Source organism: Erithacus rubecula (genome assembly GCF_903797595.1).
Source record: "Erithacus rubecula genome assembly, chromosome: Z".
In the NCBI taxonomy this organism is placed as follows: Eukaryota; Metazoa; Chordata; class Aves; order Passeriformes; family Muscicapidae; genus Erithacus; species Erithacus rubecula.
The window spans coordinates 9,739,077-9,752,503 of record NC_136661.1 but is presented as its reverse complement, the minus strand read 5'-3'; the positions used below and the strand labels follow the sequence as shown (position 1 = coordinate 9,752,503).

Below are 13,427 nucleotides of genomic sequence, written 5' to 3'. Positions count from 1 at the left end.
CAAGGGATGAGACATGGCCCATCCCATCAACAGAATAGACACAAAATACACCCCAGGCTCTTGTTCATTCTTCTGTCATCCTGACCCTAAGTAACAGGATTCTTTTTGGATGGCTGGAGAATTGTCATTGGTATAAAAGGGCTAAAGACAAAGACAAAGAGAGTGAAAGGCTATAATAGATACAAATTTCACCGGAATTTTTTGAACTTTCCAGATTGAATTTCACCTCAACATTGCAAAGGTTCATATGTGAAAATGTTGCCATACAGTTGTATCATCTGCTCTTTATTACACCTATATTATTTCAGCAGGACTCCAATTCTCCATCTGGTTTTGTGGTTTTGCATTTTTTTTTAGATTTAGTTCATTTGGATATCTACTCTTGTGTATGAGAACAAATTTTGTACCTCTCCTTATTAAGTTTTACAGTGAGGTTTTTCTCTTTGGTGATTCATTTACTGACTGAAAAAGAAAACAATAATCTAAAAATAAAATTACAATATTAATAAAGTTATTAATTAATACAATTCATTTTAATTTAAATAATTGTATTTGTATTAAAGATGAACTTATTTTTATAACAGCTTCTGTGTTGACAATTACATATTTAGTCTTAGTCTAAGCAAATCTTTTAATAGCAAAAAGACAGAATGAAGATTTTACTTACCAAGCCATCCTGATCCAGAATTGGGTATACACATATCTGTTTCAGCACTGGGTAACACAAATCCAACCACAAACACTTCAACTCCATCCGCCATTAGGGCCATTCCTAGCACAAAGAAGAGGGCCCACTGGAAACGACCATGGCCACATTCTTGTATGATCAATTCATATTGCTGTGCTAGCTCTTCCTCATCAGCTTTCCTCTCTGTTTCCAGTTCATGACGATCCTTGTACTCATCACGCACAGACTGACCTAAGGCCACCATGTTATCCTTACCCTGCCCCATGTTGGGGATTCCCTGATACTCCCCCTCATAAATTTCATCATCTTCATCGTGTCCTTCAGTTGCTTCACTGGATCCTTCATCATCATTAGCTTCTACACCATGGCCATAGTAATCATCGTCATCTTCCTCATCCTGGAATCGATTGTAGGATCTCTGTGTGTAGCCATCCTGGGCTTTGTCAACTGCTTTATTCACTTTTTTCACTGCTTGCCTCTTCACCTCTTTAGCAATATCTTTGGCCCCTTTCACTAGTGAAGTCCTGTCTTTGTACGTGTCCTCCATCTTGTATCAGAGAAGGACTGCTGTTAAGCTGAAAAGGCACCTGCTAAATATTGTTTGAAATGTCTATTGCGTTTTGGACATCAGTGGAAAAAGCCCAGGCACAAGAGAAGCTGTAATGTTCAACCTGTAAAACAGAAAATTAAAAAAGCTTATACTTCACTATTTTTAGATACCTCTTCTGATACACTGATACAGAATCATCTCAATCTTCATTTAAGTAGTGGACATCAGAATACAAACGGCTACAAATATAAAAGCCTGTATTTTCTTCAGAGATACAAATACCACAGGTTACAAGGAAATATGCTGAAGGTAAATTTAGTATCTCTATCAGTGTTCAGATTGCAATTTTTTACTCTCTAGTCTTGGATGCCAGGTTTTATGCTGAAAGAAACCAAGCAATTCCATGCATCATGCAACAAACTGACTCTGTCTGAAGTATCCTTTCCCATTTGAACACCCTGTTTTGTAAGGAAGGGCTACAAATACTAACCTTTCTCTCAGTGAATTACCATGAAATATCTCTATAACCTTCTATTTAACACAAATCTTGCAGCAACTTAGTATTCATCCAATCTGAATTGGTGTCTTAAAGTTGACTGAATTTGGCCAGTGCATGCACAATGCATTCACACTGAGAGTTAGTAATACAAAATCCCACCCTAAAAAATTCAGTGCAGGGAATGGGGCAGAAGTGTGTGGCACTTTCACGCTTTGGGGATTCCCAGTACCTAAACTGCAGACAGACTCCTTTCTTCCCTATCTAGACTCACAATAGGGGCAGAGGGGAGCAACTTTGCATTATCATCTAATGGATCTCTGAGTGTGTTAGTCCAGCATGAGTTCCCACTAACCAAGCTGCATGAGAGCACCAAGACATTTTGCCCCAGCTCTCCTCCCTGCTCCCCTGCTGTAGCTTTCCATCTTATGTACCTCCAAGGTCACAAGCACAGACACAAGTCAAGAGTGTTTTGCTTATTAGACTAAAGACTAACCATTCCTCTCCTCTCAGTGCAGTTTCCAGACATACTGCAAGACAATTAACTCACCACACATCTGCACTGTCACTAGGGAGGGGAGAAAGAAATGGATGCAGCATGCAAGCATACAGAAGGAAGAAATGCAGGATCACTCTTTGGCAACAGTCAGTAGTTAGAGCAGCTAAAATCAATTATGAAATTGCACCATTACTCATGTGTCTAAAGTAAAGGGAGTGTGTGTGTGTGTGTGTGTGTGTATGAATCTGGACACTGCAACAGATTGTAGAAATGTCCCCTCTGGGAGAAAGTAGGCTACAATATTTTAGCAGTGCTTCTAAGAAAACCGTGCCTGATTTCAGAGTGGGGAAAAGGTTATTTTTAACCATGATCATTTTAATGTTCTGTTTTCCAGCATTACCTCAGAAAAAATGGCAGTAATGCAACTAAGGAGGCAGGGAGATATGATGCAGGAGTAAAAATAGATGGAAATTTCTGAAGCTAATCTTATTACTCTTTCTAAAGCAGTGTGAACTGCCCTCAGAGCTTGATGGGAGAAGACCAAGGAATGGCTTTGAGAAGTTGTCTTTTACTCATTCTATTGCATATAGTGTCTCCAGATGTATACTCCAGATATAAGGAACTGATTTTAGGACTGATTTTTGAGGGATAGGAAAATCTACAGACTGCATTAGATAAACTAAGGATGTGATATATTTCTGATAAAAGAAAAGGAAGCTTACCATCACACAGACATGACTTTAGAAGTTAAAAGATACTTCCCTTGCTCCAATAGAAATTCACCTATAGAAAAAAGTCTTTATTTGTAGTATCTTCCTCTAGATTAATTTCATACACTTTGAATATTTCTCAGAGAAATTGGATGTGATGGCACTATTCAACTATTAATGGGAACTGAAGCATTTACTGGAAGAGGAGTGCAGCCTTAAAAAAGCCCTGATGTAATATTTATGACTGCAAACTGTAGCCCGACTTTAGGTACATGATGATCCTTTTAAGTAGGTCAGGCTAGTGAATCTTTTATGCCAAGGCAGTTTCTCTAATTACAGCTTTTCTGTTTTCAAGGTGCTCCATGGAAGTTACCTTTTGCGTGCTGAATCCAATCATTACCTGTGTGTGGCTATGGTATTTACTAGCTGTTAGTGGACATGCAATACATCAAAATATTCACTGGATCTGCTGAAGCCTTCTACAGATACTTTCAAGTGCTTCATGACCTCCTAACAGGTGCTTTTCTGTGTTAATGAGTACAGTTCCTAGATTTTAGATAATTTTACAGCGTCCATGCAACCCATTTAACCTAAACTCTGAATTTGTCTAATTCTTAAACTGATATTTGCTTCTTTTCATTTTTCCAGTAAGGGTTTCCAGCTTTCAAATTCCTTATTACTACAGGGTGTTTATATACACATATACATAATATATATATATCTCAAAGAAAGCAGTTTAGGAATACCAAAGGAACGAAGAGTCTAAGAGCCACCACTGATAAAACCGTGCTGATAAAACTCTTCTGTAGTACACTTACCCCATAAGTTCAACAGACTCAAAAAAACAAATTTGCAAGAGTAACTGAATTTATGATGAAGTTTGTGATAAACCAGGTAGATCCACAAGGAATTTCACCTGTTCAAACTCATTAGAGCATAACTCTGCCATCAAAAAACATGCAGATAGACAGAGCAAAATTTCTGTCTAGGCAGCAATCAGAAATGTCTCTCTGTCTCACTTAAGCTTCCAGGCAAAATGCTTAATCTGAATACTGTTTTTTTTTAACAGCTTTCCTTTCTCAGTGAACTGAAATCTGTGCCTTAAGGTGATAAGTAGAAAGAGGAATAATTTACAGCCCATGCATGATAGCTTCCCACCCTTTCAATTATGTTGGACTGATTACTACAAGTAAGTAACTGGAAAGCCTGAAAGACTAAGGATTAATGACTACCTGAGTAGCATAAAACAGCGAAAGCAGAGATGATAGTCTAGCTATATACTCTCCTTTGTACCAACCAATTCATCCAACATGTTTGCTGACTTCCACTGAAACAAAAACCACAATTCCTATTCAATTTCTTCAGCTAAAACAAAAAGAATCTCAGGAAACTAGTGTTTCTGCCAGAAACGGAAATACTCCTTCAGGAAACAAATACAAAAACGTTTTGTGAAAACACTCAAAGATGCATACACAAAATAAAAATCCAATTGGTCTAATATTTATTCCTTTCCTTTCTGTTACATTCACAGATTTCAGTGTATTTAGCATTCTGTATAGATTGTGCTACATCTCAAATAAAGGTTGGGTATTACAAGCTAAATCAGAGATCTCATAAAGATATGAATCTGTGAGAAGTCAGAAAACTCATTTCCATAAAGACTTAGATTTTCAGTTAACATAAGCTGTGAGGTGACTCACTAGGTACTCCAAAAAGTGGTATTAACTATAGGTATAAAAGATAATAAATTCTTCAGAACAGATATGTAAGTCACACTCAAATGTGCATTTCATATATTCTTGAGAATTTTGTACAGCATCTTTTCTGCTTTTCTCTTGAATCTGTAATGCCTTTCCAAAGGGGAAAAAAAAAAAAAAAGAGTAAAACGCTTTTCTTATCAAAATTGTTGTTTTTTTAAATGAATATTTTTCTTGACATTTTGATTCTGTTTTTCTACAGTTTTTTTTTTTTTTTTTTAATTATTATTAGCAAAGATGAATACTGGTGGTTGTGTTTTCCAAATTTATCTGTTGCTAGAAATTAGTCATCATGTGAAGATATAATCTTTGGTTAGACCATAACCACTTCCAATTTTATTACCTTCTCAAATTATTTTATATTCCAGGTTAAATATAGACAGCTGAACTATGTTAGTTCACAGAACAGAAGATGCTATTGTCTTGCAAGTGTTCTCAGTACTTATGAAAATAAAATAATCCAAAATAAAACTTGAATTCACTGGGATACTGGCAAACTTCCTCCTCATTTCTTCATGTGCAAAGCCTTTTGTTTATTTTTCTAGGGTAGTATTTACTTCAGTATGACCTAATAACAAATAGATTTGTCAATAAAGGGCATTTATTTATAGAGGTATTTATTTATTTTAAATAAATTAGAGCCGGCATCAAAGCTGCTGTGAGCCAAATTCATTTTGGATAATGTTAGTGGATTAAAAGCTAGGTTTCTATATTTTAAGCAAATTTTCTTTCTCTCATCTTGAGACCCACACAGCCAGAGCTCACTCTTCCAGTTGAAGCTGGAAGACAGAAGTGTGTCTAACACTGCAAGGCTGCAGTGCCCCTGCCAGTGGCAGTGCCCAGCACTCTCCTGCTTGGATGGCATTTTCACCCTCGTCTTGTACCAGCACTGCCACTGCATCCTCTCTGCAGACACAGCACAGAATGCAAGATGGGCACAGGGATTCATTTGTCTAGTACACACCAACCATCCTGAGCTCAGCAGAAGCAGGGTCTTCATGGTACACTGCAATCCCTTTTCCCCCATTTTATTACTTTACTTTCTCCTTAAACTAGCCGAGATAACTGTTTCTGCTCCATGTGCGCTACCTGCCGAGTTCCTCTTAAACTATTTAACTAATTCAGCTAATTAGAATACAACAAATGAAATTGCTTTTAGCTTGTTTTTACTTGAAATTTGATAACCTTCAGCAGAAAAAAAAGAACATATTTGCCTGAAAGCAAAATGTATGTGGACGTCTGCCTTTAACAAAAAACATTAACTGCCCCTTAGAGCCTTAAAGTATCACCAAAAACTGATAACTCTAATAATTCTTTTCTCACAGTGCTTTTGATCACAGGCCTAATTCTTCCCCACTTACAGCTGGATATATAAACAATGAAACCAGAATCTGCAAAAGCTGTCCTTTAAGCAGTACAAACTGGAAATCTAACAGCATGATGAAATCAGACCACCTAAGACAATGAAATCACAAACCTAAGAAAAAAGCTATAAACTCTGTCCAGTGAAAAGTCAGGAAATCGTAACTGAAAAATCTGTGATAAAAATTCAATAACACTGTAAAACCAAATTCTCCAAGAAAAGCAAAATAGAAACTTATAGGTACAAAGTTAGGAGGTGGGACATTCTTCACTTTACACTTCCACTATATTAGTCCTCCATGCATTATTTCTATGCTCTAAATATCTTTCAAAGAAAACCCTGAAGAGAGGTGATACAATGCTGGTAAGTTTTATGAGCACCAACATCCTAACATTGACATAGTCATGTCTAATTCAGCTCACTCCTACTGGATATACTCAGTCTTCTAAAACTTTGATCCACAGTTCCAGTCCAGAAAGAGCATTTCGATATGTTCCATTCTCCCTTATTAAGCCTTTTTCATGCTTTCTTTTGACCTGCAAAAAAAAGTTCAATACTGACAGCAAGAGAATTATTGAAGATAATATAGATATTACCTATTCTCTAGTTGTAACACCAATATCCAGCTCCTTAGAATTAGACTCAGTTCAATGCACCCCTCACAGTCTAGACAGTGTTTAAAAACTGATATAGCCATATCTGATGATTATACTATAGCAACAAAACTGCAAAGACTCTACAGTGAAGTGGTCCTTTCCTTCATTTTTTATTTAATCAAAAGCTTGCTTTCCTAGGAAAAGATGACTGAATAAAGCACAGGACATGTTTTGAGACATCTTGCTGTCTGTCCCATAATGAACTGTTAACAGAGATTATCATACTAAAAAAACTTTGTTAGTCCATTGGTTTCAAGATTTTTTTTTTTTAATCGAATACTTGTTAGTTGTTTTGTCTTACTCTACATAAATACCAGAGCTTTAATTGCTTTTGTCAATTTTGCAATCTGATCACTATTTGTTTCTACATGTTTTTACCTGGCAAACACTTAAAAAAAAATTCTCATTAAAGACAAAGCAGGATAATTTAAATGTTCCTCCAACACTGTGGTTCTAATTTGTTCTTTGAATACTCTACTATGCTTCCTGTGAACCTCTTCAGTGAAGAAGTGCTCCCTTCCAATCACTCTGCTATTCACTCAACCACATATTTTTTCCAGGATCTGTGTTGAGTGGCGGTTGACACAAGTTGAATGCATCAATTTGTTCAACAAGAACGTGATCCAGCCTGAATGACACAAGCTAAGTCTCATCAGCAAAAGTTAATGAGATTTCATACTGTACCCACATTACCTGGAAGACTATCCAAATCTTAGGAAAGTTGAAATTTCATTATTTTTTAAAATTTCTTTGTAAATAAACATATTAAAACATACCTCTGCACTTTTAAGGCTGCCTTATAAGTAGAAAAAAATTGCAAAAGTAAATCATTCCCTCTGAAGCCAGGGGCTATCTCCCTTCTTATACCTACTTTTAAAAATTCACTTTCATCATCAGTGCTTCCAATTTATTTTGTACTTTTCAGTTGTCAGAATCACAGTGGAAAACATCATCCTGCATTTCAATAATGAGGGAACAGCAAAAAGCAGTTGGACAAGCAAGTTTTCATTGCTCAATGCTAGCAATAAAAAACCAACCCTCTACCAAAAGCACAAAGCACACCAACTAGCAATTTATGTCTTGTATTTGCCATTACCATGTTTGCACCTGTACAGAAAGCATGCAAGTCTTCTCTGAAAGTAAAGGCCCACCAGCAGTCATTAATCATTTGAGATCCAAAGAAGGCAGAAAAAATTCCACTCACAAGAAAGAAGAGAGAAATCTTGGGATAGATATATGTTAAAAACACATACTCTAAAAGCACCAAGACTGAAGTTCTAAGAACAATAGACAAGGAGTCCTATCCTGGAAGTAAGATGAGAAAATGATACACCGTGGAAATTCTCGAGGGAATAAAATCTGCAAATGCAACAGGATGAGCCTCAACCACTGGAGCAGCCATTTCTGAAATTGCTTTGCACAAATCTGTGATGTGCATGTATTGGAGATAGCAACTGTACAAATATTTGACTGACGGATGCCACAGAATAGCTCTGGAGCTTAGGGAAAACTTGGGAAGGTTGAAAGGTATCTTGTAGGGCAAGCTGTATTACAAGCTGAAGTTACGTGTCTTTCCTTTCTTTCTGAAATAAAAAAGGTAACCATTCCTCATATTTTAGGAGTAAATACAGGGTCATAGTCTCAGATCCCACTGGAAAAAAAATTCTGAAAATATTTAGCTTTTCATTCTGCTGACTTTCTGCTGTAGCACATCATTCATGTGCCTACAGAATGAGAGTCCAAAGGCTCTTCTCAGTTCTGCCAATTCTGTCTTTATCTGGTGCTGGTCTATATTGGCCCCCAAGTGGGGAATCAGCTGCTGTGCTCAATAAACTCTGGTAAGAGAGAAGTCGCTGCTCAGCATAATACTAAAAGGCATTAGAACATCCTGGTTTTCTCATCCACACTCCTTTCCAGTCACTTTTCTATTCACTCAAAGCACATATTATTTTTGCTTCATCTTTAGCATCTGTTACTTTATTATTATTTGTAACAGGGTATGAAAAATTGGGGGGAAAATCCTTTTTTCAGATTTCCCCTGTTCTCATTTTCTTTGCTACATTTTCAGGAGGGTAGTTGCTGAATTTTATACTTCAATTTTATTTTACTGTTTCCCAAATTTGACACCAGACTGATGTTAGATCTAAGAATCTCAAGTTTTCATGTTGACCTGCTTCTCTTTCAGTGTAAGATTGGTTTTTTTAAGCAAACAAACAAACTGAATATAATGTTTTTTATGTCTGAAAGCATATTTTCTCACTGACCCTCAGACAAAATCCTTATCAAAATACATTGTGAAGATAGATAAATACTAAAACCAAAAATAACGTAATAAACTTTTCAGGCAAGGGACTGCCTCAGCTATGGAATCTGAGAAGAAACTGAGCATACATCAATTTGACCTAAAAAGAGAGGGGAAACACAGAGTAATTCCAGGTGAAAATTAAAACTATATGAAAACATTAAATACACCAATCAGTCTAGCTTAAAAAAAAATCCCAAAACCAAACAATTCATACAGGTAAGGCTGTGTTTAACTCCATTAATATACATATGTAGTTAATATATCAGGCATATTCTTAAATAGAATGAAATCACAGAATCACAGGAATGGGTCAGACAGTCAGCCATCTTGCCCAATCTCTCTGCTTATGCTGGGCCATCCCAGAAGTCATGGCACAGGGTTGCATCCAAATTCTGGAATATCTGCAGTGAGGGAGCCTCCACACCCTCTCTGGGAAATCTGCTCCCGTGCATGGATATCCACACAGAAAAGATATTCTTATATTCAGGTGGAATTTCCTGTTCATCAGCGTTTGCCCACTGTCTCCTGTCCTACTGAAGGCTGAGAAAAGCCTGGTCCATCCTCTAGGTACCTCCCCTTCATATAGTGATATACATTGATAAGATCCCCTCTCAGTCCTCTCCAGGCAGAAGAGGCCCACTTCCATCAATAAGTGGAACTTCACTTGGAGCATCTCATAAGATCCAGTCCCCTCGTCACCTTTGTACCTTCCACTGACTTCAGTCCATGTCCCTCCTGTGCTGAGGAGCCCAGACCTGGACACAGCACTCCAGGTGAGGCCTCACCAGAGCTGAGTGCAGGGGCAGGATCACCTCCCTTCCCCTGCTGCCAATGCTCCTGCCAATGTCCCCCAGGATCCCGTTGGATTTCTTGGCCACCAGGACACGCTGCTGGCTCATGGGCAGCTTGTTGTCCAGCAGGAGCCCCAGGCCCTTCTCTGCAGAGCTGCTCCCCAGCAGGTCAGCCCCAGGCTGTGCTGGTGCCTGGGGCTGTTCCTCCCCAGCTGCAGGACCCTGCTCTTGCCTTTGCTGAATATCACAGGGGTCTTTGTCCATCTCTCCAACCTGCCAAGGTCCTTCTGAAGGGACGCACAGCCTTCCCAGAATTCAATACAAATTCAAAATTCTGTCCTTCCTGAGCAGCATGCAGCCCTTTGTGACAATATTCCAGTCATGTGAGCTGTCCCACCATGTCTCCTTTAACACAGTAAGACCAAAACTCTGTGACTGCATACAGACCTCTATTTGCTCCTGCTTGTTCTCCATACCTCACTGTTGTAGTTTAACCCCAGCCAGCAGCCAAGACTCACACTGCTGTTCACTCACTTCCCCGCTGGCAGGGCTGGGAGCAGAAGAGTAAAAGCTGGAGAACTTGTGTGTTGAGATAAAGACAGTTTAATGAGGAAAGAAAAGGCCACAACACAAGAAAACAAAACAAGAAAGTAATTTGCTTCTTCCATGGGCAGGCAGGTGTTCAGAAATTTCGAAGAGAGCAGGGCCCCTTTTGACATAAAAGTTACTGGGGAAGACAAATGCCATCAACTCCAGAAGCTCTCTCCACTCCTTCTCCCCATTTTTTATGCTGAGCAAGATACCATGGGTCTGTTGGGGTTAGCTGTCCTGGCTGCGGCGCCTCCCAGTTTAGTAACGAATCATAAGAAACAGCTAACTCTGGACAGAAGAAAATCACAAGTTCATTTAAAAAGTAAATTCTTGTGCTTGGTAGGTGTATTAGTCTTGTGTGGCAAGGTTTTGTAGCAGGATGGCTACCGAGTTGACTTCTGTAAGAAGCTTCCAGCAGCTTCTCCCATGTCCAACAGAGCCAGTGCCAGTCAGCTGGAAGATGGAACCTCCACTGGCCAAATTACCTTCAGTGATGTTGTTAGCACCTGTGGTGATGCCTTGGGATTCAGCTTTTATATTTTTCAGATTCTCTGCTGCTCGGTTTGTACCTCTGAACTTCATATAGGTGTTAGTAAGTTTTCTTCACAGGGTGAAGGGTGGTTAGACAAAACAATGCTTTCCCAGCTAGAGATTCCAGGACACTTGTTACCCAAAAAGCATAAACAGTGGTGAAGGGAAGGGGGCAAGCTAGGGGGCTGAGGCCTCATAGCCTGGGGCTGTGGTTGGAGAATTGTCCCCAAGATGCAGATGAACCAAAACTTATAAAAGTATAAAGACTTGTGATAGGATTCCATCCTGGATTTGATTTGGGTGTAGCCCCAGCTGGGATCTTGCACTGCCCAAGGTATACCCTTTCAATAAATACCTGTTTTATTCCTTTTGCTCTGTCTAGTCTCTGTTCCAGGACAGCCTTTCCAGGCATCACTGCAATAATGCATTTCAGGAGAGAGAAAAAACAAAATGGCAGCTGGAGAACAGTGGTGTGAGAACCTGTGAGGGGAACAGCTCTGCAAGGCCCAAAGTCAGAGGAGAAGGAGGGACACAACATGCTCCAGGCAGCGGAGCTGAAATCCCACTGCAGCCCATGGTGCAGACCACGGTGAGACAGCTGTACCCCTGCAGCCCATGGAGGAGCAGAGATCCAGCCACAGCCCATTTAGGGGCCCATGCTGGAGCAGGAGGATGCCACTGATCATGTGGACACAACCAAAGCTACAGAAGTCTCCTGGCAGGACCTGTGGCCTCATAATAAAAGTAGTCCATCATCAGATTTACAGCAGGATTTGTGAGCCCAGGGGGCAAGAGTGCTGGAGCAGTTTTTAAAGGACTGCACCCTGTAGGAAGGACTTATGTTAAAGAAGTTCATGGAGAACTGTCTCCCATGGGCAGAACCTCACACTGGAGCAGGGAGAGTGTGAGGAGCCCTCCCCCTGAGAAGGAAGGAGTGGCAGAGACAACACTGACTGAAGCTCCTACTCTCCATCCCCCTGCAAGGAGGAAAGATGCAAATGAAAGTGGAGTCCATGGAGATGGATAGGGTGAAAGGAGGTGGTTTACACTTAATTTTTTAATTTTGTAATTTGATTTTATTTTCAATAAAGTAAGATTCTCAAGTCATGTCTGTTTTGTTTGTGACAGTAGCTGCTACGTGGTGTCTCCCTATCCTTATGTCAACAAATGAGATTTGTTCCTCCTGAGCAGGAACAGCAGCTTGGTGGCACCTGGCATTCATTCACGGTCAAACCACCAGAGTGGCATAGCTTGGTTTGCCCAGACTTTGCTGTCCCACTAGCACTAGGAAGAAGTGAAGGAAACAAACAGACAGAGCACTCTCTGATAACTCTTTTATGAAAGAGGTGTGTTATTGCCATATTTCATAAATCTGGCTACATCAAAATGGAAATTTAAGACTGGGAATGTATTCTTTGAATTAAATTAATATTTACATCATCTAAAACTAAGCCACTTCCTTAAATCTGCACAAAGATTCCCTAAGGATTCAGGCAAATAACAGGCAGAACATACTCCAGCATGACAGCTAGGTCACATTAGGAGGAATGCTCTCCACTGGTTAAAGGGAATATTTCCCCTCAGTGTAGCTACACTGACTACCACATCCAGCTTCATGCACCTCACCATCCCCACAGTCTGGAGAGGATCACTGGAGTGGTTAGAGCTCTGGGATGCATGATGCACAAGGAGAGTTTTTTGCCCAGTCCTCAGAGGAGAATTCTTAGGGAGAAATCTCTTCATCATCTCCCTTCATCTGATGAGGGAATGAGGATGGGTTCTTTTTAAAAGCAAAGGGCCAAAAGAAAAGAGGAAACAGTTGCAAGTCGCAACAAAGGAAATTCTGGACAGTTCTAAGGAAGAAATCCTTCATGTAAATTATCCAGCCATGTACTGGCTACACAGAGGAGCACTGAGGTTCCCAGCACTGGAGACATTCAAAACATAACTGGAATTACTCTGAACTGTTTAAATCCAGATGTGAGACTAGATAACCTCCAAATGACTTCTTCATCCAAATTACTCCATCATTCTGACACATTAAGAAAAAAGGTCTAGTTTCTCACATTAAATAAAGAGCTATATTTTTATACACTAAAATTGAGCGTTGAGTGCTGAATATGTCAGTATACAAATATATCTTTCACAGAATAACAAAAAAGATTTAGAATCCAGTCTGCTTAACTAGAGAGTGGCAAAAAGACACTTCAGCAAAGCCTAGAAGATGAGTGACCATTTAGGTCCTTAAACAGCTAACTAAAATTGGTTAAGCAACTACTGCCCATATGAGAAAACAAAACAGTCCTCTGTTTTCACACAAATTTCATTTTGGAGAAGCACTGGGCAAAGATGAGAGAAGTGAACAGATCTGAAATATGTATCAGATTTTTGTCACATCCCTGTCACATGCTATAGAAATGCCAACATTTTTATGATTTCGCTCTAGCTCAAAATGTTTGATCTCTAGTGATTTGGAAATGAGAAAAATGC

At 39.3% G+C, this 13,427-nt stretch overlaps 1 protein-coding gene across 1 annotated transcript in view; it reads right to left on the bottom strand.

Annotated features, from left to right (window-relative positions):
• Positions 1–13,427, bottom strand: part of SV2C (synaptic vesicle glycoprotein 2C) — a 103,376-nt gene that overhangs the window by 72,051 nt on the left and 17,898 nt on the right. The window contains exon 2 of the mRNA XM_079330246.1: positions 668–1,359. Within this exon, the coding sequence (XP_079186372.1) occupies positions 668–1,235 (568 nt within the window). The 5' untranslated portion in view covers positions 1,236–1,359. The remainder of the gene's footprint in view (positions 1–667; positions 1,360–13,427) is intronic.